The sequence below is a fragment of the Fusarium redolens genome (genome assembly GCF_020744475.1).
Source record: "Fusarium redolens strain MPI-CAGE-AT-0023 chromosome Unknown BKA55scaffold_22, whole genome shotgun sequence".
Classification (NCBI taxonomy): domain Eukaryota; kingdom Fungi; phylum Ascomycota; class Sordariomycetes; order Hypocreales; family Nectriaceae; genus Fusarium; species Fusarium redolens.
Genome location: NW_025763685.1, coordinates 37,946 through 64,252, shown reverse-complemented (window position 1 = coordinate 64,252; position 26,307 = coordinate 37,946). Strand labels below are relative to the sequence as shown.

Here is a 26,307-nt window from a genome sequence, read left to right as displayed (position 1 = left end):
TTCATTTCCAAACGTATAGACGTAGGGTATTTCCATAATGCTTGTAAAGAGAGGAGTTCAACATCTCTCATGTAAACGAACCCAAACTCCAATGATGCTAGATCAATCATGCCTTACAACCCCACCGCTGCAAAGATATCATCATACACCTTTCCAATCCAGCCTTCCATGAGACCTCCCCTCGCAACAACTCCTAGGCCTCCAACTGCCCAGAGAGCGGCAAATGTCACTGATGCTCCGTGGAGAGCGACCCATCTCCTTCTCCTTTGCTTCCTGGCTCTCTTCTCTGCGGGCACGGTACTTGTACCCCAGATGTATTTTGTTGTAGGCGATAGACCAAACCACTTGGCCTGACCCCAGATCATATGTCCGCAACCAGCGGCAAGAAGACCGACGTAAGAAACCCAAGAAGTAATAGGATGTCGAGCAAAAGCATGTGCGACGTAGGCGAGACTGATATTGGAGCTGTCACCCTCAACCTGTAAGGGCAGAGCACGATTGACAAAGACATGAGCAGCGAAGAAGACGGTGAAAGCATAACCGGTTATCGAGATATAGCTCAGTGGTGGCCACGGCGAAGAAGCCCTTCTTTGATCCTCGAGTTCCGTCCTTGAACGATGGAGAGCGTACATTCCCGGGGTCGCAGCACCGTAACGTTTCATGTTCTGGGATCGCCGCAACAGTCGAAGAGCAATTCCTGATCCAATATGGGCAATAACAGGGAGAGCGACGAGAATTGGTTCTGTAAGGGAGGTTTGGTAGATTTCACGAGTCATGAGGAGGTACGTCTCGGAGCCAGGGACAGAGCGTGTAACAGCGGGGATGAGGGATACATTGGCGAGATGGAGGGAGGTGAATAGACCCATTGCGTAGCTCGAGAACTTCTGGATTCGCATAACTGATGAAAAGTCAGTATACTGTGCCGTTCAAGCACCTGAAGGTATTGGATACTCACGATAGAAGATTGGACCTGGGCCTGTAGCCCCAGGAGTAAGGTTTGTACTTGCGCTCAGCCCAGGAGCCCCGGTCGAAGGAGCCTTGATAGTTGCTGAGCTCCTCTCCATATCATCGGCATCAATCATCTCATATCCATCATCACTTCCTCTAGGCGGTGGCCCGAGGTCCCGGCGGTCAATAGACGGATCCGCTGGCGGAGAATCGATCGGGGAAGGGTCGAGCTGCTGTAAAGACAAGAAGCTTGCCTGCGAGGCTCGACGATCTGGGGATTGGTCGAAGTCCATGATTAGTACCACGCCCAGCGCGTTGAATCTGTGTGAACAATAATAACAAAGGACAAGAAATATTGGCGGGGACACGGAGTAATAGAAACAAGATGACGGCGCGGGCTCGTGACAGGGAAGGGACTGGAAGTTTTTCCAGTTGGGATTAGCGCCTCAACGTGCTGGATTCACGGGGGAAGCTTTCAAGACTCTGGGGCAGGTGGTTCTGGAAGCCCCTGTCGAAGACCCCCTGGGAAAATGACGTTGAGGTTCTGGGAGCCCGGTCAGCAAGACATGCCACGTTTTGATTGGCGGCAGCCGAGATTCTGAGCTCTAGCCGAACTGAGTTAGTGCCCGCACTTCTTATCTGGATCGTGGTCACTGCTCAAACTTCCTTCATTAAGCATCAGCAGCTTACAATAGTCACAACATTCTTATCAAAACAACACTGTCAAAGGTCAACTTCATAACTGCCTAAAAGAGGATACCAGAAGAGATATGCCTCCAGTAAGATCCAAATACTCTGGTGCTCATTGCTTGACTAACGCGTCACTAGCGACACCAAACTCTTCCTTCGGCGCAGACTGCATCGGCACGTGAGGCTCAAAAGTCTTTCTACTGCCAGCTCTGCTCCAAAGGCTACTCACGCATGAATGACTATGAAGCCCATCTCAGCAGCTATGATCACAGTCACAAACAACGTCTCAAAGACATGAAGGCCATGGTTCGTGACCCCACCGCCGGCTCTCGCGCGCGTAAGGCCGAGGCCAAAGCCGACGGTCTCATCAGCATCAAGCTCCCTGGCCAAGAGACTGCCACCGGTGGAGGAGGTTTCAAGAAAGGCGGCTTCAAGAAGAGTGGCTTCAAGAGCGCATTCACCAAAGTTGAGAGCGGCGGACCTGCAGCAACGACGACTGAGAAACCCAAGCCGGCTAATACCCTTGAGCCTGCACCAGTAAATCCTGGCCTCCAAAAGAACTTGTCACCGGAAAGCGACACTGAGGACGAGGGCTATGAAGTCTATGACCCTCGGTTTCCCACCGACTGAGCTGCTTCGCACTCATCTAAAGTTACGAACATCAAACGATAAATATATTTGCGAGTGTCTATCCGGGTCCTCTCTATCATTCTATTCCTACATGGGCGGCCACTGTACACCTCCGATCTGCGATATATCCTGCTCCAACAATCCCAGTAAATTTCGACTTCCAGACATCCAGTCCGCCATTTGGTTGACTTGAGTGTTCTCGCCAAACTCTGCATTGGGATCTCCTGCGTTACCCATAGTCGAGTCCATGACAGGCATGAGTCCTAGTTGGCTCAAATATACGTCGAACTCATCACCGATGGGTACCATTGCTTGATCTTCCAGTTGTTGAGACTTGGCCTCGACATACAGGGCCGCGACGTTGCTCATTATACTGCATAGTCGCGACAGTTTTTGCATGGTCTCTGACGCATCACTGGTCTCTTCAATGGACGCACTGAACTGCTTCAGCAGTTGAAGATCTTCCTGCGATGATGTCTCAATGACATATCCGAACAGAACGAAGAAGGGGGCGAACGGAGTTAACACCAGATTCCTACATTTTTGTTAGATTTACTCAAAACCCAAGGAATTGCAACGATGAACCTACCAATGGACATATATGGCTCTCGCGTGGGGGTCTTTTCGCACCAAATCCATACACGCGAAATGTTTGCGCGAAGCTTTTCGTGCAGTATCTATACACTCTTGACAGAACCTTGTGGGCGACCCTTCAGGAGCTGGGATTGCTCTGTAGATGAGAGTCATAGTTGACAACAGCTGCACTTCGTCACCCTTTAGATGGACATCAACTAGAGGCGAAGCTCCGATCTTCTCAAGCGATGAGATAGCCATTTCTCGACTTTGATCCGCCTCCGCCTCGACACGGCGGCACTCAGCTGCTAGCAAGTGTGCTCGTTCAGCGAGCACAGCTGGCGGTTGGCTTAACGCTGCCGGACAAAACCTAATTTCGTTAGCTGCAAAGACTGAGGAACACAGATGCAGGTCATGACACTTACAGTTGCTCATACACCTGGCCCTGCAACGTTGCGGCATTGAGCCACATGCCCGCCACAGCTCTGGTTTCGAGACTCAAGATACCATCAAAGCTGAAAGTACGTGGGATGGTGATTTCCCAATCCTGGATGGCAGGGGCACGGCCTAGTCGAAGTGCTAGTGCTTTGTCCGTGGTATACGTGTACCAGAAAAGGATCATCTTAATGTCAGTTTCCTCAGGGTTGCGCGTTGAAAGATCCCTGCGATGGAAACCAGCAGTCTGGCACATTTGCGCAGCAGCACAGTTGAGATGCCAAGCCACAGAGGGTCTGCAGACGTCGATGGTGTATAATGTCTAATGACTTTGTTAGTGCCCAGCACCTGTTACACCAAACTGACTTGTGCTTACACCCATGAGGAGAGCCTGAACTGTTTCAATCTTGGTTGATAGGAAGAGAGACATGTTTGCCAGCGCTGTTTCCAGGTTGACGCGACTTGTGTAAAGGTGTGATGCAAACTCATCTTTCAGAGGCTTGTTATCAACGGTCAAGTGGTGCTGTTCAAGAAACAAGTAATAGAGACCAACGTTGACAATGATGAAGGTGGAGTCACTAAAGTCGTCTGTGGGAAAGTAGACCATTCGACAGAGGTTGGAGAAGTCACTTATTCCTATAAAATAACACACAAACGTGAAGAGACCTGGCGGAGAAGCTAGATGACAGTCAACGAAAGGGTTGCAAAGTTGCTATGGTCACTGTTACCTCTGACTCTCTTGAGCAGGTTCACAACAATATCCATAGGGGGCATTGGCAGTTGTCCCAAGCCTCCTTTTGGTATGGGCTGCTGGAGTGGGAACCTGGGACCATGGCTGATGGACTGTCGACTCTGAAGCTCGGCTAACTGTCTCAAGTTTGCGAGAGCTTCCCACATCTTGGGACTGACATCGTTTAATGAGGTGCGCTCCACGGCATGCTCAAGAAGGTCGCTGGCAAACGAGGTTTGCTGGGCAATTACGGAATCACCACCCAGAGCAGACTCGTCATCGGAACTGTCAAAAGCAGCTGTAGATGCAGTGGCTGGATCGAGACCCGGGAAGGGTCCAGGGGTGACAGGAAAATGAATGTTACTTCCTGGAGTGGAGACGGGACGTTGGGAGAGATCCCGGAGGAGGCTTTCTATATTGCCTAAGCGGACCTCAATCTGGTCGATCTTTCGTTCACTACAAGGCGTGCATGCCAGTGGTTAGTAAATGAACTGCCTTATCTGGTTGGTGAACGGCTATCGGCGAAGCTGCATGGAGGGGACAAAGCGGCACCATGTGCAGATACTGCGTCTGGGGCCACGAACTATTGAGACGAGATGAGAACTCGCTGTCGGGGCTCTTTGGGTCTCTGGCCAACGCCTGTGGATGTACAGGATCGCTTGGCAGTACGACAGTTAGAGCATGGCCAGTCTTTATCGCATCGGATCTATATAATGCGAGTGTTATCAATGCCATCTATGTTGCACAGCCTTTGTTTACAGAAACCTCCTGACTATGGGGTGTTCCTGGAGGCATTCATGGGTGATGCTCACCTTTCTCGTACGACACTGATCACACTGTGTTCAAAAAAGTTCTTGTTAGCCCTGACATCCAAAGGGTTCGTTACATGAGATATGGTGGATGGATGAAACTCGCAGCAGACCGATGCAGCTAATAAGGGTATACTGGCACACCAGTTTCGCGATTGATCGCTTTGGGGTTGCCGTGTAAGCGACACGCAGCCCTGGGAATCCATATTCTGAATAATGCCAACACTGGAATTGGCTAAATCGGAAATCTGGTACTTACCGCTCTCCGAGCAGAGTCATCGGAAGCCGCGGGTCCGTTATTTGCGTGCCCAGGATCCATATCGAGTTCTTGATAGTCGAGATATGCGGCAACCTTCTTTTGGTTATTCACTTGCAGCCAAGAATTGAGGCTGCAGCAGTAAGCTGAAGATCAATAAAGTAATAAGTTTTCCTTTGGTAATCGATGAAAGCGATTAGGCTCTCAGAGAAAGCTGACGACGTATTCCGGTAAGTATCGCGGATGTGAAGGGTGAAGGGTGAAGGAAAGGGAAGCGGGAGCCGCGGGGACCGATTGGCGGCAGTTGAGGGCGCCGGATTGTGGCTTACACCTTTAAAGAAGGATGTGGCGTCCCGGATCTGGTCAGCATTGAATGTGGCTGTCGCTTTAACATGACATTGAGCTTATCGTAGGTAACAAAACAGTTGGAGAAACAGGGATGAAAATTAACTAGCATTCATTGATGCTCTTTTTCGTGTTCGGTAGCTTGCTCAATGTTTAAACTACATGTAACTGAGTTTTATGTAGGACTGCATACATGAGTCCTTTAAACGAGGAATACGAAATCTAGGAAAGGCCTCTCGGGTTGTCAAGATTAACTACGCGGCTCAATAATTACCCCGGGTAATGAGCCATTCTGGGACACCTTCCAAAACTAGGTCTTACACGTCAAGCCCCGTCGATCTTGCGGCTGTATAAGCTAATTGGTCAGTCCGTAATCACCCCGGGGTGTTCGGGTTGCGTCTAGACGTCAACGCCAAGAGCGAGCATCATTGTTTAAAACGACCTTCATCTGCAATCTCATGTTTCGTCTGGTCATCAACAAACAGCAGATCTAAAGTCAAGATGACTGAAACTCAAGAAAAAGAAACGCCGACCGGCGATTCACATTCACATTCTGGTGTATCGAATAATCAGGATATGGCGGTTACTATTGAACACAACGGAGACGATAAGGGTGACACAAAGAAGGATACGAGCTTCAAGTACTACCTGGTTAGTATGACAGTCGCGACGATTGTGAGGGTGTACTAACATTATTTGCAGCGTGTCTTTACTTACAACGATCGTATGGGATGGATCCTCAACAGCGTCGCATTCGTGGCTATGATCGCCGCTGGAACGATATTACCCCTGATGGATCTTGTTTTTGGAAAGTTCATCAACGTTTTCACTGACTTTGCGACCGGAGTGTTATCGCCTGCTGGGTATCGAAGTGAAGTCAGCAAGTATAGGTATGTCTGTCGGCCACTGTTTGCATTCTAAAGTTGACCATTGATAGCTTGTATTTTATCTATCTCTTTATCGCAAAGTTTGCTTTGACATATCTTTGGACGGTAGGCCACATCTTGGTCCGCATATACAAAAATAGATGCTAAAAGGGGTAGATACTTGTCTCTATCGCTGCCATCAACACCACAAAAGCACTGCGCGTCGACTTTGTACGAAGCACTCTCCGTCAAGAAGTTGCCTTCTTCGACTCTCCCTCATCATCAATTCCAGGACAAATCACAACAAACGGAAATCTCATCAACCAAGGAATCTCCGAAAAGTTCGGCATCACCATCGCAGCTCTATCAACCTTTGTCTCAGCCTTTGTCGTCGCATTCGCCGTGCAATGGAAACTAACACTCATCGTCCTCGCCATCATCCCCGTCAACCTCGTTGTAACGATTATCTGCGTCGCGATCGATACAGGCTATGAATATGCCATGTTTGATGTCTACTCGAGATCGAGTTCTTTGGCTGAGGAGGCTTTCTCGACTATTCGTACGGCACATGCTTTCTGGGCGTTTCCCAAGCTCTCCAAGAGGTTTACGAATACGCTTGACGAGGCGAGGAGGATTGGTCATAAGAAGTCTTGGGTTTACATGATTTTGTTCCCAACTGAGTTCTTTTGTATCTTTGCGGGTTATGGATTGGCTTTTTGGCAGGGTATGAGGATGTACTCTGAGGGCGAGATCACTCAGCCTGGTACAGTTGTTACGTGAGTCTCTTGTCCCTGCTCATATTTGCATTGATCAACTAATCTGATGTTTCTAGTGTCATCTTTGCAGTTCTTGTTGCTGCCACAGCTCTTACTCAAATCGCACCCCAGACAATCGCCATCTCAAAGGCCACTGCAGCCGCACAGGAGATGTTCGAAATGATCGATCGAAAGTCCCAAATCGATGCTTTATCACAAGAAGGAGACACTATCCCCGATTTCAAAGGCGACATTCAGTTCCGCGGAGTTCGCTTTGCGTACCCTTCGCGACCCAACGTTGAAATCCTTCACTCACTCAACCTCGATATTCCTGCTGATCAAACGACTGCTTTGGTTGGAGCCAGCGGATCAGGAAAGAGTACTATATTTGGACTTTTGGAGCGATGGTACGTGCCAAGTGCGGGTTCTATTACTCTGGATGGACGTCCTGTTGAGAGCTTGAACTTGCAATGGCTGCGAACAAATATTAGAATGGTTCAGCAGGTATGTACAAGGATATAAGGACACTGTAAGGTCAAACTGGCGCTGATTCCTTACCAGGAACCGACTCTATTCAGCGGCACTATCTATCAAAATGTTGTCGACGGCTTGACAGGTACTCCTACGGTGGACCTACCAGAAGACGAAAAGAAGAGAATGGTCATCGATGCATGCAAATCGGCTTATGCCCATGACTTTATTGAAACATTGCCAAATGTAAGTCCCTCCTTTTGCCATAGGTTCCTTTGACTAACCCCTTTTCAGGGCTACGATACCTGGATCGGCGAGCGAGGAGCCTCCTTATCTGGCGGACAGAAGCAACGTGTAGTCATTGCCCGCAGCATCATCTCCAACCCCAAAGTCCTCATGCTCGACGAAGCTACAAGCGCTCTTGATCCCAACGCCGAAAAGATCGTGCAGCAAGCTCTCAACAACGTCGCCAAGGGTCGAACCATGATCGTCATTGCACACAGACTGTCTACGATTCGAGATGCTGATAACATTATCGTTATGGCCAAAGGTGAAACTATCGAACAAGGCTCACACGATTCTCTCATTGAGAGAGGTGGTACATACTCGCGCCTTGTTCGCTTGCAGGACCTTGGAAAGGGAAGTGCTTCGTCGGATGATGAGAATAGTGAGACGGATAAGGAGGAACCAGTTGCTGGCCTTGATCCTGTCTTGTCTCGCGCTTCTCAGCATGCTACAGCCGATATCTCACAGGATGATGGAATCAACTATGGGCTTCTTAAGGGACTTTGGCTTGTTATCAAGGAGCAGAGGTCATTATGGCTCTCTGGATTCATCTTGGTCATCATCTCATTATTGGGAGGTAAGTCTCATCACAAGCGACTTAAGAAAGGAGGTATACTTACAACAACTAGGTGGTACTTACCCAGCACTGGCTATCCTCTTTTCAAAAACCATGAAAGCATTCGAGACGATCGACGTCAGTGAAGCCAACTTCTTCTCCCTGATGTTCTTCATCGTTGCTCTCGCAAACTTTGTCATCTATGCTGTTGCTGGCTGGGTTTGCAATGAGATCGGTCAGGTAAGTGTCTACTTCATCCGTGTCATGAGGCTTACAAGACTAACACTTCTCAGCATGTCATGACTGTCTACCGCAGCGAGCTCTTCGACAACACCCTTCGACAAGACATGGTCTTCTTCGACGATCCCAATCGCGGAACTGGCGCTCTCGTTTCACGATTAGCTGCCGAGCCTACAAGTCTCCAGGAACTGCTATCTATGAACTTATCGCTCATCATGATCAACATCGTCACTGTCCTCTCAAGCTCTATCCTTGCCATTGCCTACGGTTGGAAGCTCGGTCTTGTGCTTACTCTTTGCGCTCTGCCAGTTCTTGTTGGCTCAGGTTATGTCCGAATTCGTCTTGAGTATAAGTTTGACGATGATACTGCTGGACGATTTGCAAAGAGTAGCAGCTTGGCTTCGGAAGCTGTGTTGGGAATCAGGACTGTGTCTTCATTGGCTTTGGAACGGGCTGTCATTGAGAGATACAGCAGCGCCCTTGAAGGACTTGCCAAGGAGGCAATTGCTGGTCTGGGCTGGAAGATGTTGTTCTACTCTTTCAGTCAGTCGGCGTCATTCCTAGCTATGGCTTTGGGGTTCTGGTAAGTTCATTCACCCCTCTCAGCAAGCACGGACACCACTAACATATTGTAGGTACGGAGGACGCCTTGTCTCCTTTGGCGAGTATACCACAGATCAATTCTACGTCATCTTCATCGCCGTCGTCTTCTCCGGAGAAACATCAGCCATGCTCTTCCAATACACCACGAGTATCACCAAAGCACGAACCGCCATCAACTACATCTTCCAACAACGACGTCAAAAGGTTCTTCACGATAATGCAGAGAATGGACCAGGTTTTTCAGGAAGTGAGAAGTCATCCGAGAAGGGAATTGATGTGTCTTGTGAGGAGATCACATTCGCTTATCCCCGTCGACCCAAGTTGCAGGTTCTCAAAGGGGTCGATATCAGCATTGAATCGGGCAAGATGGTCGCGTTAGTTGGCGCGTCAGGGTGCGGTAAATCAACTATGATAGCGCTTCTTGAGCGTTTCTATGATCCTACTTCGGGTATGTTACTTGCGGATGGGCAGGATATCAAGATGAAGGACAGACGACTACACAGACGAGATATTGCCCTCGTTCAGCAGGAGCCAGTCTTGTATCAGGGCTCAATCAGGGACAACATCTCCCTCGGTATCGAAGAAGGCGTTCCTTCTGACGACGAGATCATTGAAGCTTGCAAACAAGCTAACGTTTACGAATTCGTCTCCTCTCTCCCCGAGGGACTTACAACACCCTGCGGCAACCAAGGTCTCTCACTATCGGGAGGCCAACGTCAACGTATTGCCATCGCCCGAGCTCTTATCCGCAAGCCGCGTCTTCTTCTCCTCGACGAGGCCACCAGTGCCCTCGATACAGAGAGTGAGAAGGTGGTCAAGGAGGCGTTAGATCGAGCAGCGGAGGGAAGGACAACAGTTGCTGTAGCTCACCGGCTGAGCACTATTCGAGACGCTGATGTTATCTGTGTCTTTGCTGGTGGGAAGATTGTTGAGAGGGGACGACATGAGGAGCTTGTTGCGAAGAGGGGGCTTTACTATGAGATGGTCTTGGGTCAATCTCTGGATAGGGAGGCGTAAGCATTAGATGGGGACCGGCGTTCAAGGAGTCGCCCTCAGGATGTCAGGGCCGTGAACTTGAATTTGGTGATGTTTCTGGTTTGGGATTCTCTACTCATCTGCACATGGTTGAGTCCAGAATCAGGACGACCAATCTTTCTACTCTTTGTACACATTTATCACCACAACTTTTGTAATATAGAGCAGGCACAAAAGCCTATGCAAATAGACTTCCCATTTCAGCATATAAGCAGCTGAACTTGGCATGTGAAACCAGTTCTGTCAATGTGTCTTTTCCCTTTCACCTTGCATCTTCGATAACTGGAACAGCGACTTCCAGGTCGGACAGATATGACACCATTACAAGAACAGTGTGAAAGCGCTCAACAGGAGGTCACTTTGTCCATGCCACATTTACAAAGTTGGCGAGAGGATAATGGGATCAAAACGTAGCCTGAACAAAGTCTAGAGCTCGTTCTATTCTGATCTAGAAAACATATCGTCGTATCTACTTTTATCTAGAACCCATCATAATAACTCAACATTCATTTTCCTAACCACGTAATACGAATCGCTTAAGCCAAGACCTTAACATCACCCTCCTTGAGCTTACCAGCCTCGACGAGTCTCTTGGTCTCGCCGACCCAGACAGCCTTGATCTCATCAGCAACCTTGAGACCGTTGAGCTTACCAGCAAGAGCAGCAATCTCATCAGGATCAATCTTGCCCTGGATGGTCTCAACATCGCCGAGAACGGAGTCGATGTCGGCGGGTGTGGGCTCGCCGGCAGCGAAGTAGTTGGCATCCTTGACGGAACCCTTGAGGACACGCTTGTTCTTCTTGACAGCGTTCTTGGCAGCCTCCTTAGCCTTCTTGGAGGACTCACGGTCAGCCTTGGCAGCAGCCTCGGCCTCCTGGCGGGCCTTCTCCTCGGCGATCTTAGCGGCCTCAGCATCCTCCTTGGCCTTCTTCTCAGCAGCCTCGCGTTCGAAACGCTTCTTGTTCTTGGCGGCGTTGGCCTCCTGTCGGAATCGCTTGATACGCTCATCACCGGCGGAAGCATCGTCTAGCAACTTGCGGAGACGGGCGTTGTCGTCAGCCTTCTTCTTCTTGCGGGCGTTGGTGTTCTTGCGCTCCTGGTGTCGCTTCTGGTCACGGTTCTCGTTGTCATCGGGGACATCCTCGTCGAGATACTCGAAAGTCCTCCAGCTGTCGAAGTTGTACCAGAAGTTGTAAAATTCCTCGACCTGCTCCTTGGTGGCGTCGGCACTGCCGAATGAGGGGACGGGGTGAGTCTTGGAGAAGCGAGCCTCAGACTTGAAGACCTTACTCCATGCCTTATAGTAGTCGGTCTTCTGGAGTTGCTTCTTGGTGGGGGGCTCGACATCGGCCTCCTCATCGACGGAGTCGAACTGGCGACGCTTGACGGGGTCAAGGAGGACGTCGGTGGCCTTCTGGATACACTTGAAGAATTGATCGTCGTCGACACGGCCCTGAGCGGCCTTCTTATCGGGGTGGTGCTTGAGGACCTTCTTGCGGTGAGCCTTCTTGATCTGGTCCTCAGTAGCCTTCCATCGGTACTTGGAGAGGCCGAGAATCTTGTAGTGGTCCTGGGTCTAGATTACGCTTTTTAGTATGGAATATCGAATTGGATCATAACAAATACATACCTTCCAGTCCTTGGCCTCACGCTGGAGCATCATGGGGTCCTCAGGCTCACTCTCATCGCTGACATCGCCATCCTCGACGTTCTTGGCGCTCTCCTGAGCCTGGATACGGTCATCCTCAGAGAAAGTGCGCTTGTGACGGGCACGTCGAGCGTGGGCCAGGAAGTGAGGTCCAACAGGCTCGATGGTTCGCTGAGTAGCCTCAGTGAGCTTTCCAACGGCCTTGAAGTCCTTGTCGGCAGCCCATCCGCTGGGAAGGGCGGGAAGGGGGAGGGTCACAGTAGCCACGGAAGCCATTATGTGATGTGTGGATTTGGTGGTGATGGAGAGGGAGAAAAAATCCCGACGTTTTTTTTTTGGCTGTAATAATTTTTTTCAATGGCGCACTTAATCGAGTTCCCCCACCACGGATGGGCTTAACTTATTGGCGGGGTAAAACTTCCAGTGGACGATGGGACAGTTAAGTGGCAGGGCGCTCTAGAATGCTCTACCATAGCGTTTTCATGTGTCCGGGCCCGCCTGAATATTCCCGGCTCAGTGATCAGGCCTCCCGGCAATCCCGCTGAGCCGCCTGGTCATTGAAACTATCCAATCCAATTGAACTTGACTGGACTTTTTTCCCTTTCGATTTCCAAGCCGTTTCAACTCGACCACGACAACCCTAGCACGACACGCACGACTCGTTGCGCCAGTCTTTACTCTCGGTTCGAAGACTTTTCACTCGTTAGAGTTGTCAGATCTCAAAATGGCCACCGCTCCCGCTCCCGCTCTCAATGCTTACCGGCATCTAATGCGCGCGGCGCGAATCGCCTTCCAAGGTACGCAACTATTCCGCAACCGAACATTGAATACGGCTGTTCTCGATGTTCAAAACTGGCCCAATGGGCTATGCTGACTGTTTGGTTGCTTACAGGCGACGCCCCTATCTTGTCTGCTGCTCAGCTTCAAATCCGCAACGAGTTCCGCCAAAAAGCCTCGATCAACGCTTCCGATGCTCCTGCTGCTATAAAGCATGCCGAGGATGTTGCAAAGGTCCTTCGTCAGAATGTTGTCCAAGGCCAAAGAACAGAAGAGGGCAAGGATACCTTCAGTGAGTTCAGACGGGTCCGCAGAGGGACAAGACAGGAGCTAACAGCATTCACAGAGCTGAGAATACACGAGGATATTGAACGAGGCGATAACGAGTCTATTAAGACGGCTGGCAAGGGCGCAGTTTCAGGTGGCTGCTGCGGTGGTGGTGGTAAAAAATGAGAGGAGACTACTAGTCCCATTGTACAATTTGTAACATTATCTGACTGTCATGATACCCTCCAGGAATGAAATGCACCAAAATGATCATCACTCTAGAATAGCTCTCTGCTTCCCATCTATTCCTGTTTCTCACGTAATCTGCAACCTCCATGATCAATTGTCCTTTTCGCTAATGAAGACCACCCTATCCATGATGTCCTTTTCCTGACGCCAAACTCCAAAAGGCATGTCTTTCTACCTTATGATGAACATAAAACAAGTCGTTACTTCATTTAGTCTCCAGAGAGAGCGGCGTAAGCAGGTGTGTCGGAAGCTCCTGGGGGCGCTGCCACTGGGGCTGGCAGAGCTTGACGGTTGGCAGAACCACTGTCACCCTCAATCGATCGCTGACCTTGAGATCCCCCCTGGCGCTGTCTAGCATCTCGCAGCATCTGCGTCCTCTCGTCCTTGTCCATAGTACCAATAGCCTTTGGTTGTCCCCATCGAACTCTTAGAGGGCATCCTGCAATAACGGCGCGACCCTGGCATGCTTCAGCAGCCTTCTCAGCCGCCTCTCGAGTTTCGTAGTTGACAAAGGCGCAGTGCGACATGTGTGAGCAGACCAAGCTCTTGATCTTGCCGTGAACCTTGAAGAAGTCGCGAAGCTTGTACTCAGGGAGATCGTCCTCGATACCCGTCACAAAGAGTGACATAATGTTCTTGTCGGCGGGGGGGACCCAGTCGCGTGGACTGGGAGGGAGTTGGGCAGCACTGGGGAAGACCTGACGACCCTTACCACCAGTCCTGGCTCCCGCAGCAGCGGCTGCCTTTGAGTCTCGGGTCCGAATTGGACCAGGTCCTCCAAGACCAGCACCGACAGCTGCGTTTCCACCCTTAGAGCTCTCGCCCTCCTCGATAGTCTTGCCCTTGCGGAAGTATGGCTTACTGTTCGCGAGTCTTCGTAGTAGTTCGCGCGCCTTCTCGTCCGTCTTTTCGTATTCTTCCTGTCCAACCTTTCCTTCTTCAATGAGCTGCTCGTTGTTTTGCGCAAAGTATTCTCGGTTGATGTCGGACTGCGGGCCGGGCGCGACCATCTTGAGAGCAGCATCGCGAACCACGATGGGAAGACCGAAGGAAAGATCGAGCATGCAGCATTGGCAGCAGTTCTTGAGTCGCGCGCAGGTCAAGCAAATATTTGTTCGCTTCTTACGGCCGTTGGCGCGAGTACCGCTCCAAGCGAATACAGTAAAAGGCCTGGTACACTATTTAAACATATGTTAGCATTGTCTCTATGCGAAAACGCGAAGAAAATCGACGCGAAAGACTTACTAATTTGCATTCTGCACCATAATCTTCTTTAAGCATCTTGACGTAAGGATTATCTGGTAGACACGTCTCGCAGACGGAGGGAAAGTCGGTGGTCTCCCATCCTGATCGGTTGAGATCCTGCTTGATCTGAGGCGGCATTGTGAACAGATAGAGTAATGATTTTGCGCAGAGAAAGCTTCGAGTTGACTTTGATGACTTTTGGAGTTGAGGCGCGGAAATCCGGTCATCCGCCACCTTATGTAATACAAAATATGGCCTCAGACTCCAAACTTAAAACCGGAGTTGGCCGTCATTGGGCAGAGGGGCTATAGTCTTATCGATAAGCCTCGGTAATAACATCTCCTGGTCAGCTCGGACAGATGTAAGTCCTCAATCGTGACTGGATCATTCATTTTGGAGGTTTTGCCCAAGTTAGATCTATAATCTGATAGCTTCGTCATAAGATCTATTTTTTGTCATTGTCTTGGTTTAAAGTTCTGGAGAAGTCATCCGCTGCTAGTAGATCTGGGGGCTTCTCATGATATGAGGTTGACATCAATGGTTCGATACGAAAACGAAAATTATCTGTTTGGCGACCCAGCAGTTGGAGAAGTTCAGAATATGATGAAGAGATGCAGGTAATATGATAGACTTGTTATCATCATGACGGAACCTGTCCGGCTACAATTATCCAGTTATTTAGTGAGTTGTCATGACTTGCATTGTATCTTTGTTCCATTGTAGAGACAATGTTCTCGTAGACGCTTTCGTATTCGTATCATTTCTCGCAAATTGAGCCTCCGGATCCATCAATTAGCTGCTGCGCTGCGCTCTCACCGCCAGACATTTCCGAATTGTGGCGAAAGGAGGGACAGTTACAAGGATAATTTGGTCAATTAATGCAACGGCAAATCAAAGCTTTTTCAAAGAAATCAACAGCTTGTTTAATTCCTTGTCTTTCACATGAAGGTCAAAGTCTGATGGAGAGTTAACTTAGCATCCGTAAATTACTTCGGGTCGTAAACTATCGGATCGCCTAGACCAAGAACCCGGCCCCCTAGACCCCCAAGCGATAGACAGGGGACCTAATACACTTCAAGTTTAGCGTACTGTTACTTCTCAATTCGCAATTGAGATTGGATGCCCATAGACGGGATGGCTTGTATAGTTCAGGGGAGGGCCCTGAAATTTGTTTGTTGCGACAGGCCGTCCCTCTGCGCAACCTTCTGCCATTAAAACCAACCCGCTCCCTTTAGATTTCTACTTTTCAATCGATCATTAATTCGCCTGCTGTCCTTCTCTTCTCTGCCTTGACTTCGATTCTCTTCAACAACCTTCTCCTTTCCCTTCAACACTTTACACCATATTCAACATGGTTGCCTCATCTACCGCCTCCAACCTCGAGCGCGAGGATCACCAGCGCGATGCCGACTTCAACAAGGCCATGCACGGATCCTCTGCCCAGGCCCGAGGAGGTGTTGCTGCCATGTTCCGAAAGGGCGGTTCTGCTAAGCAGGCTGCTGTCGACGAGTACTTCAAGCACTGGGATAACAAGCGCGCTGAGGACGAGACTCCTGAGGAGCGAGCTGTATGATCCCTTGATATGCCCCGCCATGAATGAATAGGAGGAACTAACATAGCGGTCAGGCCCGTACAGCCGAATACGCCACTTTGACTCGACAGTAAGTGATCTGATTCTTGTCTCTGTTTCTCCGTGGCATTCTGGTTCATGTCTTCGAACGTCTCTTTTTGGACTGTCGACTGACTTTGGGTTCACAGCTACTACAACCTTGCTACCGATCTCTACGAGTATGGCTGGGGCCAGTCCTTCCACTTCTGTCGATTCTCCCAGGGCGAGCCCTTTTACCAGGCCATTGCCCGCCATGAGCACTACCTTGCTCACCAGATCGGCATCAAGGAGGGCATGAAGGTTCTCGACGTCGGTTGCGGTGTTGGTGGTCCCGCTCGCGAGATCGCCAAGTTCACTGGTGCCCACATCACTGGTCTTAACAACAACGACTACCAGATTGAGCGTGCTACCCACTACGCTTTCAAGGAGGGTCTGTCAGACCAGCTCAAGTTTGTCAAGGGTGACTTTATGGTTCGTACTGCCCAGCATCCTCGGGTCCCGACCCCCAACTAATACCCCTTTTAGCAAATGTCCTTCCCTGACAACAGCTTCGATGCCGTCTATGCCATTGAGGCTACTTGCCACGCTCCCACTCTCAAGGGCATCTACAGCGAGATCTTCCGAGTTCTCAAGCCCGGTGGTGTCTTCGGTGTGTACGAGTGGCTCATGACCGATGAGTACGACAACGATAACCTCCGCCACCGTGAGATTCGATTGGGTATCGAGCAGGGTGATGGTATCTCCAACATGTGCAAGGTCTCTGAGGGGCTTGACGCCATCAAGGACTCTGGTTTCGAGATGCTCCACCACGAGGATCTGGCTATGCGCCCTGATGCTCTCCCATGGTACTGGCCCCTGGCTGGTGAGCTCCGCTACATTCAGTCCGTTGGTGACATCTTCACCATTGTGCGCATGACCACCTGGGGACGAACCATTGCCCACGGTCTGGCTGGTCTCCTTGAGACATTCAAGCTTGCTCCTGCTGGTACCAAGAAGACTGCTGACAGTCTGGCTCTCGCTGCCGACTGCTTGGTCGCTGGTGGTCGGGATCACCTCTTCACCCCCATGTACCTCATGGTGGCTCGCAAGCCTGCTGCGTAAAGCAACAGACTTATGACAACAAAATTCCAAAACAAAAACATCTTATGAAGATAAAAAGGGCAAATCATGCTGGCTGATGATGCATACATATATGAAGTGGCCGGCCTCAAGATATAGAGGATCCAGAAGGCAGAGGAGTTTGGGGACAATACTGGCTTATAATTGTAATATACATACCATACAATTTCAAATTTCTTGTCATTGATAGCCTGATTGGCCATGATACATCAATTGAACCATACCAACATTCGATGCTGAGGTGATCTCTTATTAGCGGTTTCTTGTTTCTCCGGTACCGTCATCTGACTGTGTTTAAGCAGATAAAGCACTCAGTTTTCAAGTTTTTGGTGGAAATAAATGGTCCCCCAATGCGCCCCTGGATCCCCCAACAGACTTTCGAAATGGGTCGGAGGGTTCTGTTCTGAGCTCTGATAGGTGCTTCAGCGCTAGTAGGCTACTCTTCAAGAACAGTGCTGCAGTGAGTGGCAGGGGTCGCATCAAAGTCGTTGTAGGCGGGGAGCAAGAGGGATAAAGCTGCCCCGAGCTAACGGAGGCTCCCTCGGGGGTTTTGGAGAGCGGGTACCCCATTAGTCACTGGAAATTGGTGAGGGCTCAAGTACCTCGCAGTTCCGGCACGATACGTACCGACTGGCCCCAAAAAAAAACTGATAGCTGGCCAGCGAAAGCGTTGTTCGGTGAAATTCCCTCTCTCAACCCGACCTGTTCCATCTCTCAACACCAACTTCAGTTCATCACCATTTTCAATTCCCACGTCAAAGTCGACGACCAGGGAATTAAGAGAAGCCTGTCCACTGCAGCTTCTTGTCTTTCAAGTTCTGTTCTCTCTTCCCCGTCGACCCTCCGCACTCCTCCTCTCCGACTCCTCGGTCAATTGACTTGTTCAACAAACCGCCGCACATCATGTCTCGCATTCTTCGACCCGCAGCTCGCCTAGCTGCTTCGACCCGGGCTCTTCGCGCTCCCGCTGCCCCTTCGTTCGCCCAGTCTGCCGTCGCTCGCGCTGCTCTTGCCCGACCTGTTGTCTTCGGTTCCGCCCAGACCCGATCCTACGCCGACGGCCAGAGCTCTGGTGTCAAGGAGGTCACTGTCCGAGATGCGCTCAATGAGGCTCTCGCTGAGGAGCTTGAGCAGAACGAGAAGGTCTTCATTCTCGGTGAGGAGGTTGCTCAGTACAACGGCGCCTACAAGGTGACCAAGGGTCTTCTCGACCGCTTCGGTGAGAAGCGTGTCATTGACACTCCCATTACTGAGTCTGGTTTCTGTGGTCTCGCTGTTGGTGCTGCCCTCAGTGGTCTTCACCCCGTCGTAAGTATCTCAGCTTCCGCAATGTGATTGCTCGAGACTCTAATCATTGTGCTTCACCAATCTAGTGTGAGTTCATGACCTTCAACTTTGCCATGCAGGCCATCGATCAGATCATCAACTCTGCTGCCAAGACCCTCTACATGTCTGGTGGTATCCAGCCTTGCAACATCACCTTTCGTGGCCCCAACGGCTTCGCCGCTGGTGTCGGCGCTCAGCACTCCCAGGACTACTCCGCCTGGTACGGCAGCATTCCCGGTCTCAAGGTCGTCTCTCCCTGGAACTCCGAGGATGCCAAGGGTCTCCTGAAGGCCGCCATCCGCGACCCCAACCCCGTCGTTGTTCTCGAGAACGAGTTGATGTACGGTCAGAGCTTCCCCATGTCCGAGGCTGCCCAGAAGGACGACTTCGTCATTCCCTTCGGCAAGGCCAAGATTGAGCGATCCGGCAAGGACTTGACCATTGTCACCCTTGGCCGCACTGTTGGCCAGTCTCTCATTGCCGCCGAGAACCTCAAGAAGAAGTACGGTGTCGAGGTCGAGGTTATCAACCTGCGATCTATCAAGCCTCTCGATGTTGAGACCATCATCCAGTCCGTCAAGAAGACCCACCGTCTCTTGTCCGTCGAGTCTGGCTACCCTGCCTTCGGTGTCGGATCTGAGATCCTTGCCTTGACAATGGAGTACGGCTTCGACTACCTCGATGCCCCCGCCGCCCGTGTCACTGGTGCTGAGGTCCCTACCCCTTACGCCCAGAAGCTCGAGGAGATGTCCTTCCCTACCGAGCAGCTGATTGAGGACTACGCTGCCAAGGTCCTCCGTCTGTAGAAAAGCGACATGAGGGTTGAGAGAGAATATAGTTTACCTGCTTGAGCATGTCAGGTCAACGCCCATGCCTACGTATTGTGTATGACAGAGCTTGCTTCATGCTACCCATCGTGGCATCTGAATTGCGACGCGGATGAAAATCTGGTCCAATTGGCGTATTTGATGGACACTTTTTTGATAGACGTGCGGAAGGGAAAGGAAATGTAATTTTACCGCGTGTTGCCATGTATAGTCAGGGCATAGCAGCCGTCTTATTAATGATCTACCAATTCACATTTGTGCATCTCTTGACTGTGAGCTGTGTTCGTAGGATGCCATGTCTTTGCCCACTAACCAATATATAAGGATAAAAGTTGTAGAGAGATCTTGTTCCTGTAAGTCGAAGTTTCGAAACTAAGCCATATATAAAACCATCGTCTTCTGAGATCACCCGAAGGCCCCTCTACGGATCTAGAAAGTAAGTCATGTCAAATATCTGGATCGGAGATAATTTTTGTAGGTACAGGGTAATCAAAGTGGAGCTATGAGCTCTTCATGAGTGTGTCCTGCCATGAATGTCAGAATCACCAACGTCAATGGTGGGGCAGTTTTAACTTAAAGCTTGCATCACTTCAATATTCATTTTACCATAACGAATTCCATCTCACAGTTTTGTCTGTAGCTTAACTCAAAATCAACAGGCATGGCTGGTATCGACGCTCTCCTTGAAAGAGGGCATGAAGAGACCGGTCAACGCCAACCTGCGACTCAAGATCCAGAAGAACTTAAGCGACACCTAGAGGAGCTCCTCCTCTCACCCTCGCCTGAGTTTTCACCAGAGTGGCTCAACCGACTTCAGCAACGATGGGATTATGAGGCCGATTATACTTCGCTTTACAAGGTTGCGCCACCGCATACTCGAACTCTCACCAGGTTTCAGCGTCATGGACTTGAAGGTCGTGTTACAGGCTACAAGAACGTCACTGTCCCCGCAAACAGTGCCACAGCCAAGAACTCGACAAGTCTGTCTCGAAAGCCTGCCAATCGTGCTGATTTCGTGAGGGGCGCCGCAGGTTTCTTTCCGTTCGCTCCCGGTGGTCTCGAGGGCATCGAAGCAACGGCGGCATTTGAGGATCAAGTTCACACAGGTGTTGCAGGAGATGCTACAGGGACAAGTAGCACAGGTAACAAGCTTGAACGAGTGATCCAGCTTGGTGCCGAGGGTGGACTACTAGAGAAGGCTCCTGGAATGAGCAGAGGAATCGACTTCACTAAGAAAAAGACAAGTATCAGCCAAGAAGATGCGAACGCAGTCAAGGAGGTACTCGAAGAAGATCCAGAAGACGCCAAAGTCGGAGAAGGTGGCAATGAAACTTCAACGGATGTTACAACTCCGGATGCAACTCCCGACGAAACTGCTGCTGATGATGGTGATGATATCGACGACATTCTGCCTGTTGAGTTCCCCGCCCTGGAACCCCACGGGGTTCTTGCAGCCTCGAGTGCTCGCAAGGCTGGTCGCGAATGGGCGCATATGGTCGACATCAACCACGATATGTCCAACTTCAGAGAACTTGTGCCTGATATGGCTAGAGAGTGGCCTTTTGAACTCGACACTTTCCAGAAGGAAGCAGTCTACCACCTGGAGAACGGCGATTCAGTATTCGTTGCAGCGCATACTTCAGCTGGCAAGACCGTCGTAGCAGAGTACGCAATTGCGCTGGCTGCTAAACACATGACGAAGGCCATCTACACTTCGCCAATCAAGGCACTCAGCAACCAGAAGTTTCGTGACTTTCGACAGACATTTGACGAGGTGGGAATTCTCACTGGTGATGTCCAGATCAATCCTGAGGCTAGTTGCCTGATCATGACAACGGAAATTCTTCGAAGTATGCTCTACCGAGGAGCTGATCTAATCCGCGATGTCGAGTTCGTTATCTTTGACGAAGTCCACTACGTCAACGATTTTGAGCGAGGTGTTGTCTGGGAAGAGGTCATTATCATGCTACCTGAGCATGTGTCTCTCATTCTACTATCCGCCACAGTTCCAAACACTAAGGAGTTTGCTTCGTGGGTTGGACGAACGAAGCAGAAAGACATCTACGTCATCTCTACACCTAAGCGTCCTGTCCCCTTAGAGCATTATCTCTGGGCCGGAAAGGACATCCACAAGATCGTGGACTCGGAGAAGAAGTTCATTGAGAAGGGATGGAAAGACGCACATTTTGCTATCCAAGGAAAAGACAAGCCGAAGCCTGCAGAGACTACTGTCGCCACTCGTGGAGGCAATTCTCGTGGCAACCAACGTGGTGGTACTCAACGAGGCGGTCCCCAGCGTGGCGGACGTGGAGGAGGCCAACAGCAGAGAGGAGGTAATCAACAACGTGGTCGGGGTGGACCACCACGAGCAAGCCATGCTCCTGGTCATATGGGCCGTGGAGGCCGTGCTGGAGGCTTCACATCTGTTGCGCAAGACAAGAACCTCTGGGTTCACCTTGTTCAATATCTCAAGAAGCAAACTCTTTTGCCCGCTTGTATCTTCGTGTTCTCGAAGAAGCGATGCGAAGAGAATGCAGATGCCCTCAGCAACCAAGACTTTTGCACTGCCGCTGAGAAGAGCCATATTCACATGATCATTGAAAAGTCGGTTGCGCGGCTAAAGCCTGACGACCGACAGCTGCCACAAATCATCAGGCTGAGGGAACTTTTGAGTCGAGGTATCGCTGTGCATCATGGTGGATTGCTACCCATCGTCAAGGAGCTAGTTGAGATCTTGTTCGCGCAGACATTGGTCAAGGTACTGTTCGCTACAGAAACATTTGCTATGGGTTTGAACCTTCCTACACGAACAGTAGTATTCTCTGGATACCGCAAGCATGACGGACATTCGTTCCGAAATCTATTACCAGGAGAGTATACTCAGATGGCCGGTCGCGCTGGTCGTCGTGGTCTGGATACAGTTGGTTCAGTCATTATTGTGCCACCGGGAGGTTTGGATGATGCTCCTCCTGTTGCAGATCTCCGAAACATGATTCTGGGAGAGCCGTCTAAGTTGCGGTCACAGTTCCGACTGACATACAACATGATTCTGAATCTCCTCCGAGTGGAGGCGTTGAAGATCGAGGAGATGATCAAGCGCAGTTTCTCTGAACACGCTACTCAACAGCTGCTCCCCGAACACGAGAAGGATGTAAAGCTAGCGCAAGCAGATCTGGCCAAGGTCAAGAGAGATTCTTGTGAGATCTGCGACGTTTCGATGGACGAATGCCATCAAGCTTCCCAAGACTTCAAGAAACTCACATTTGAGCTGTACAAGGGTTTGCTGTCTATCCCTATTGGACGTAGAATGTTCTCTCAGCACCGCCTTGTCGTCTTCAACTGGGACGGCATTCGCTCCATCGGTATCCTCCTCGCAGACGGAGTTAGTAATAAAGGAACGACGGAGGATCCAACACTACATGTATGCGCCATCAAATCACTTCGAGATCGACGAGATGCTACTGATCAGCTTCCTTTCATCCCTGCATTCCGCAAATATCTCCACGAACTTCCCAAGAGTAAGAAGCGAGTGCAGACCAAGACTCTTCACGTTCCTCTGAGCGACGTAGAGTGTCTTACAAGATGGGTGACAAAGGGTATTATTCCCGAGATCTTCCAGGGCGGAGATGGCTATCAAAAGGCGAAGGACAAATTGCAAGAGCTGTGTGGTTCGTGGGATGGCAGATGGGAGGAACTCGATCTCTCCCGAATCAAGCAATTGCAACTGCAGGAGATTGTGGAGAAGAGGGTTGAATTGGTCAAGACGATATCGAGCTCACCAGCTGAGAAGTGCCCAGACTTCTTGAAGCACGTAAGTTCACACCCCTCTCCATGACATGACCTCAGTACTAACTATACAAACAGTTCGCAATGTGTCATGACGAGTGGCTCATCAAGGAGCATATCTCTCAGCTGAAGCAGTCATTGTCTGATCAGAACCTTCAACTTCTACCCGACTACGAACAGCGAGTCCAAGTGCTTAAGGAGCTTGGTTTCATTGATGATGCTACTCGAATTCAGCTCAAGGGCAAGGTCGCCTGTGAGATTCACTCTGGTGATGAATTGGTTCTCACAGAACTCATTCTCGACAACGTCCTCGCCGACTACGAACCTGCCGAAATCGCCGCCCTCCTGTCAGCATTTGTGTTCCAAGAGAAGACCGACATGGAACCATCCCTGACTGGCAACCTCGAGCGAGGAAAGGAGACCATCGTTGCCATCTCCGAGAAGGTGAACGACGTGCAGACCCGACTACAAGTCATTCAGTCCGCCGACGACTCAAATGACTTTGTTTCTCGACCAAGGTTCGGTCTCATGGAAGTGGTCTACGAGTGGGCTCGAGGTATGAGCTTCAAGAACATCACCGGCTTGACGGACATCCTTGAGGGCACGATTGTACGAACGATTACACGACTGGATGAGACATGTCGCGAGGTGAAGAACGCGGCGAGAATTGTGGGTGACCCCGAACTGTATCAAAAGATGCAACAAGCACAGGAGATGATCAAGAGGGATATTACGGCAGTGGCAAGTCTTTACATGTAAGCCCAGCATAGTTTGGAGTATCTGGCATTTGTATGGAGCGTACAATGTACGTCACGAGCATATAGGAGAAAAGAGAGCGACTGCCATGTCTAATGTATGATGTTCATAAACAATAAAGAAAAATTGCGTTCATTCTCGAAGTTGGAGATGAAGATGAATTTATGTCGCCACCAAAACCCCAACGCCAAACCTTAACCAAGAAAACGCACCTCTGCGAAAGTTGATCGTTATGTATCTGTCATGCCGCCCTATCGCATAAAATGATGGCTATTCAAAAGTCCCAAATCCAGCAAGTTCTCCTGTGGGGGGGCAAGACTATGCGCGAAGGGCTCGCAGCCTCTGCTGAAGCTTATCCTCTTCCTCGGCGGTAGGCTCGTTGGTCTGCTGGGGTTCGGCGTTCGATGGTGTCGCTTGGTTGAGTTCCTTGCTGAGCTCAAGGCCAGCGTCGTCGGCCAGCTTGCCGAGAAGTTCGTGGACAGCATCCTCGCCGACTTGGGTGGAGGTAGACTGGGTAATGGCGTCTTGGTAGATGCCGTTGGACATAGCGTATTCTTCGTTTTGCTGCTTGAACTGCTCGAGAGTGACGAGGGTCTAGGCTGCTGTTAGTGTCCATTGATGTCGTATAGATAGCGAGGTGCTCACCTTCTCGGGGTTGGTGTTCTTCTGGGCCACATTCATAGTTCGTGATGACTGGGCCATCATCTGTGTCATGCGGTTCATCGAGTTGTTGGCCTGGATCTGCGCAGCAGACAACTCCGCCATATCAGCCATCTGATCCATCTGCTGTGCAAGCGCCTGCTTTGAAAGCAGCATCTTGGCCTTCTGATAAGCCTTCTGCGTCTCGCCCTTCTTGAGAAGTTCCTGAATCTGCTTCTTCAGGATGGGATCTTGCTTGGCTGCCTTTTGGGCCTCGCGGCGAGCCTGCTTGGCTTGGAAGCGAGCCTGGAACTCGACTTGCATGTCGCGGGCCATCTGACGGTTCGCCATTGTGGGTGGTTGACTCGAGGTGATAGCAGAGGTCGTGGAGGAAGAGTTTTTACGGTTGAGGAGTAAAGTTGGAAGAGATTGTAAATGTCATGTGAGTGTAAACTCTAGGTAGGCATGGAAGCGCCGAAGGCCTAGAATCGGACTTGACTTGGCTTGCGATGGGATGGGACGGTTGGATGCGGGGCGCCACGAAGACAGGCTGGAGAAGTGGGCGAATGACGCAACGAACGGCGACGGATAATTTTGCGGAACTGATAAGGCTCTGATTGTGGCTTTTCACAGCCACTTCCTGATGGCTTGTTACATTGATCTAGGGTAGTTTTGACCGCAGTGAATGAACGACTATTGACGAATATTGTCGGATAGTAAGGCTTTCTGACCGGAGCATTTTGCTGACGATGACGAACGAACTCAAATAGCCGTCACTGGTATTACTAGTGATCACAATATCATGCGTGACTATGGAAGGATTAGACGATAAGCAGTCAGCCCACTATTCGAAGACTGAATGCTTCAATATGGATAGCTTCAAGCATAGTCCACCCATAATGTCACAATGCACTGTCGTCTATGATGAATACACCGGTACTTACTAGCCCTGGGGATTATCGACGTGAAAACAACCATCTTTCGCACAGTATTCACCAATTAAGCTGGATAGCCGCTCAAGCAGTGAACCAGCACCTCAAGCTTCTGGAACAACGTACTCAAAACTTCCACGAATGGAGGACCTAACAGTAAATTGCACCTTCAGCAAGAATGAATAACATTCGGCTCAATGATCCAAGATGCAATGGTTATTGAAACGACGCTGAAACATCGCCTCGGGTTTGATGACTTATAAGCTTCGTTGGGCTATAATTGTTTCAAGAAATAAAGTTGCTATAACTTGAGATCATTCTAAAGAATATCAGAACTGAAACATGGACTTCACGGACAAACTCGCTAGTCAAAGGCCATTGACTCGTCGATAGCAGTATTCAGCTAACAACAAACGTTAGTCACTTTGAGTGAACGGGCATAGACTCTACGGGAAGCCGCAGGACTCAGGATCCCGTTCAAGAGCAGCGGCCGCAAATATATGGGTCATCGTTATGTGGAAGTTCTGTCGGAGGAATCGGGCTATCGTGGCGAGGGTCGTTATAAAAAAGGCACATAGATATCTTGTCAATCGGCACTTCGGTCTGGTGACCAGCATTTAATATCCCACATGCCGCTTTACGCGTTGCCGCGTACTACGCACTTCGTTGCGCAACAGACGAGTAATTATCCTGAGCAGTCCGAGCTTGGACTTGCTGCGATCCGAGTCTGTTTCTCACTCAATGTCTGGTCCTAGTAATGCTTGGTTAAGGGGCGGCGGGTGGTGCCGCAGCGGTTGGACGCGAAGAGGCTGGGCGAAAACAGAGGTTGGAAAGTGATCAACGCTGAAGATTTAGCTGATGAGACTTGACTCAGTCACAGAAAATGGAGATGGGCAATT

The 26,307-nt window shown here is 50.2% G+C and overlaps 11 protein-coding genes across 11 annotated transcripts; 6 read left to right on the top strand and 5 right to left on the bottom strand.

Moving 5' to 3' along the window:
* Positions 1 to 113: 113 nt before the first annotated feature.
* On the bottom strand, positions 114 to 1,241 carry BKA55DRAFT_525509 (uncharacterized protein; the record flags this gene model as incomplete). The annotated part of the gene is made up of 2 exons (XM_046188762.1): positions 114 to 898; positions 956 to 1,241. 2 exons carry the CDS (start codon positions 1,239 to 1,241, stop codon positions 114 to 116), a joined length of 1,071 nt encoding a protein of 356 aa, XP_046043064.1.
* A 477-nt stretch (positions 1,242 to 1,718) lies between these two features.
* BKA55DRAFT_696359 (uncharacterized protein) lies at positions 1,719 to 2,268 on the top strand (the record flags this gene model as incomplete). The annotated part of the gene is made up of 2 exons (XM_046200252.1): positions 1,719 to 1,727; positions 1,777 to 2,268. The coding sequence occupies 2 exons, from the start codon at positions 1,719 to 1,721 to the stop codon at positions 2,266 to 2,268; spliced, it is 501 nt and encodes a 166-aa protein (XP_046043063.1).
* A 585-nt stretch (positions 2,269 to 2,853) lies between these two features.
* Positions 2,854 to 5,134, bottom strand: BKA55DRAFT_525794 (uncharacterized protein; the record flags this gene model as incomplete). Its single annotated transcript, XM_046188783.1, has 7 exons — positions 2,854 to 3,211; positions 3,267 to 3,598; positions 3,653 to 3,954; positions 4,005 to 4,462; positions 4,591 to 4,712; positions 4,819 to 4,842; positions 5,075 to 5,134. The coding sequence occupies 7 exons, from the start codon at positions 5,132 to 5,134 to the stop codon at positions 2,854 to 2,856; spliced, it is 1,656 nt and encodes a 551-aa protein (XP_046043062.1).
* A 636-nt stretch (positions 5,135 to 5,770) lies between these two features.
* On the top strand, positions 5,771 to 10,518 carry BKA55DRAFT_680342 (P-loop containing nucleoside triphosphate hydrolase protein). Its single transcript, XM_046198212.1, has 10 exons — positions 5,771 to 6,067; positions 6,119 to 6,306; positions 6,354 to 6,408; positions 6,460 to 7,058; positions 7,115 to 7,541; positions 7,599 to 7,754; positions 7,803 to 8,370; positions 8,423 to 8,589; positions 8,643 to 9,172; positions 9,225 to 10,518. Exons 1-10 carry the CDS (start codon positions 5,918 to 5,920, stop codon positions 10,207 to 10,209), a joined length of 3,825 nt encoding a protein of 1,274 aa, XP_046043061.1. The 5' UTR covers positions 5,771 to 5,917; the 3' UTR covers positions 10,210 to 10,518.
* A 245-nt stretch (positions 10,519 to 10,763) lies between these two features.
* On the bottom strand, positions 10,764 to 12,152 carry BKA55DRAFT_525669 (DnaJ domain-containing protein; the record flags this gene model as incomplete). The annotated part of the gene is made up of 2 exons (XM_046188772.1): positions 10,764 to 11,804; positions 11,859 to 12,152. 2 exons carry the CDS (start codon positions 12,150 to 12,152, stop codon positions 10,764 to 10,766), a joined length of 1,335 nt encoding a protein of 444 aa, XP_046043060.1.
* A 448-nt stretch (positions 12,153 to 12,600) lies between these two features.
* On the top strand, positions 12,601 to 13,106 carry BKA55DRAFT_598659 (uncharacterized protein; the record flags this gene model as incomplete). The annotated part of the gene is made up of 3 exons (XM_046196274.1): positions 12,601 to 12,673; positions 12,769 to 12,945; positions 13,000 to 13,106. The coding sequence occupies 3 exons, from the start codon at positions 12,601 to 12,603 to the stop codon at positions 13,104 to 13,106; spliced, it is 357 nt and encodes a 118-aa protein (XP_046043059.1).
* A 272-nt stretch (positions 13,107 to 13,378) lies between these two features.
* Positions 13,379 to 14,552, bottom strand: BKA55DRAFT_525698 (uncharacterized protein; the record flags this gene model as incomplete). The annotated part of the gene is made up of 2 exons (XM_046188777.1): positions 13,379 to 14,347; positions 14,415 to 14,552. 2 exons carry the CDS (start codon positions 14,550 to 14,552, stop codon positions 13,379 to 13,381), a joined length of 1,107 nt encoding a protein of 368 aa, XP_046043058.1.
* Positions 14,553 to 15,596: 1,044 nt separating this feature from the next.
* On the top strand, positions 15,597 to 17,292 carry BKA55DRAFT_199989 (S-adenosyl-L-methionine-dependent methyltransferase). Its single transcript, XM_046185110.1, has 4 exons — positions 15,597 to 15,981; positions 16,041 to 16,075; positions 16,173 to 16,494; positions 16,549 to 17,292. Exons 1-4 carry the CDS (start codon positions 15,766 to 15,768, stop codon positions 17,122 to 17,124), a joined length of 1,149 nt encoding a protein of 382 aa, XP_046043057.1. The 5' UTR covers positions 15,597 to 15,765; the 3' UTR covers positions 17,125 to 17,292.
* A 753-nt stretch (positions 17,293 to 18,045) lies between these two features.
* BKA55DRAFT_545122 (thiamine diphosphate-binding protein) lies at positions 18,046 to 19,274 on the top strand (the record flags this gene model as incomplete). Its single annotated transcript, XM_046190783.1, has 2 exons — positions 18,046 to 18,450; positions 18,516 to 19,274. 2 exons carry the CDS (start codon positions 18,046 to 18,048, stop codon positions 19,272 to 19,274), a joined length of 1,164 nt encoding a protein of 387 aa, XP_046043056.1.
* Positions 19,275 to 19,956: 682 nt separating this feature from the next.
* Positions 19,957 to 23,840, top strand: BKA55DRAFT_696351 (NUC185 domain-containing protein; the record flags this gene model as incomplete). Its single annotated transcript, XM_046200251.1, has 2 exons — positions 19,957 to 23,106; positions 23,160 to 23,840. The coding sequence occupies 2 exons, from the start codon at positions 19,957 to 19,959 to the stop codon at positions 23,838 to 23,840; spliced, it is 3,831 nt and encodes a 1,276-aa protein (XP_046043055.1).
* A 315-nt stretch (positions 23,841 to 24,155) lies between these two features.
* BKA55DRAFT_545120 (uncharacterized protein) lies at positions 24,156 to 24,827 on the bottom strand (the record flags this gene model as incomplete). Its single annotated transcript, XM_046190782.1, has 2 exons — positions 24,156 to 24,431; positions 24,483 to 24,827. 2 exons carry the CDS (start codon positions 24,825 to 24,827, stop codon positions 24,156 to 24,158), a joined length of 621 nt encoding a protein of 206 aa, XP_046043054.1.
* Positions 24,828 to 26,307: the final 1,480 nt, after the last annotated feature.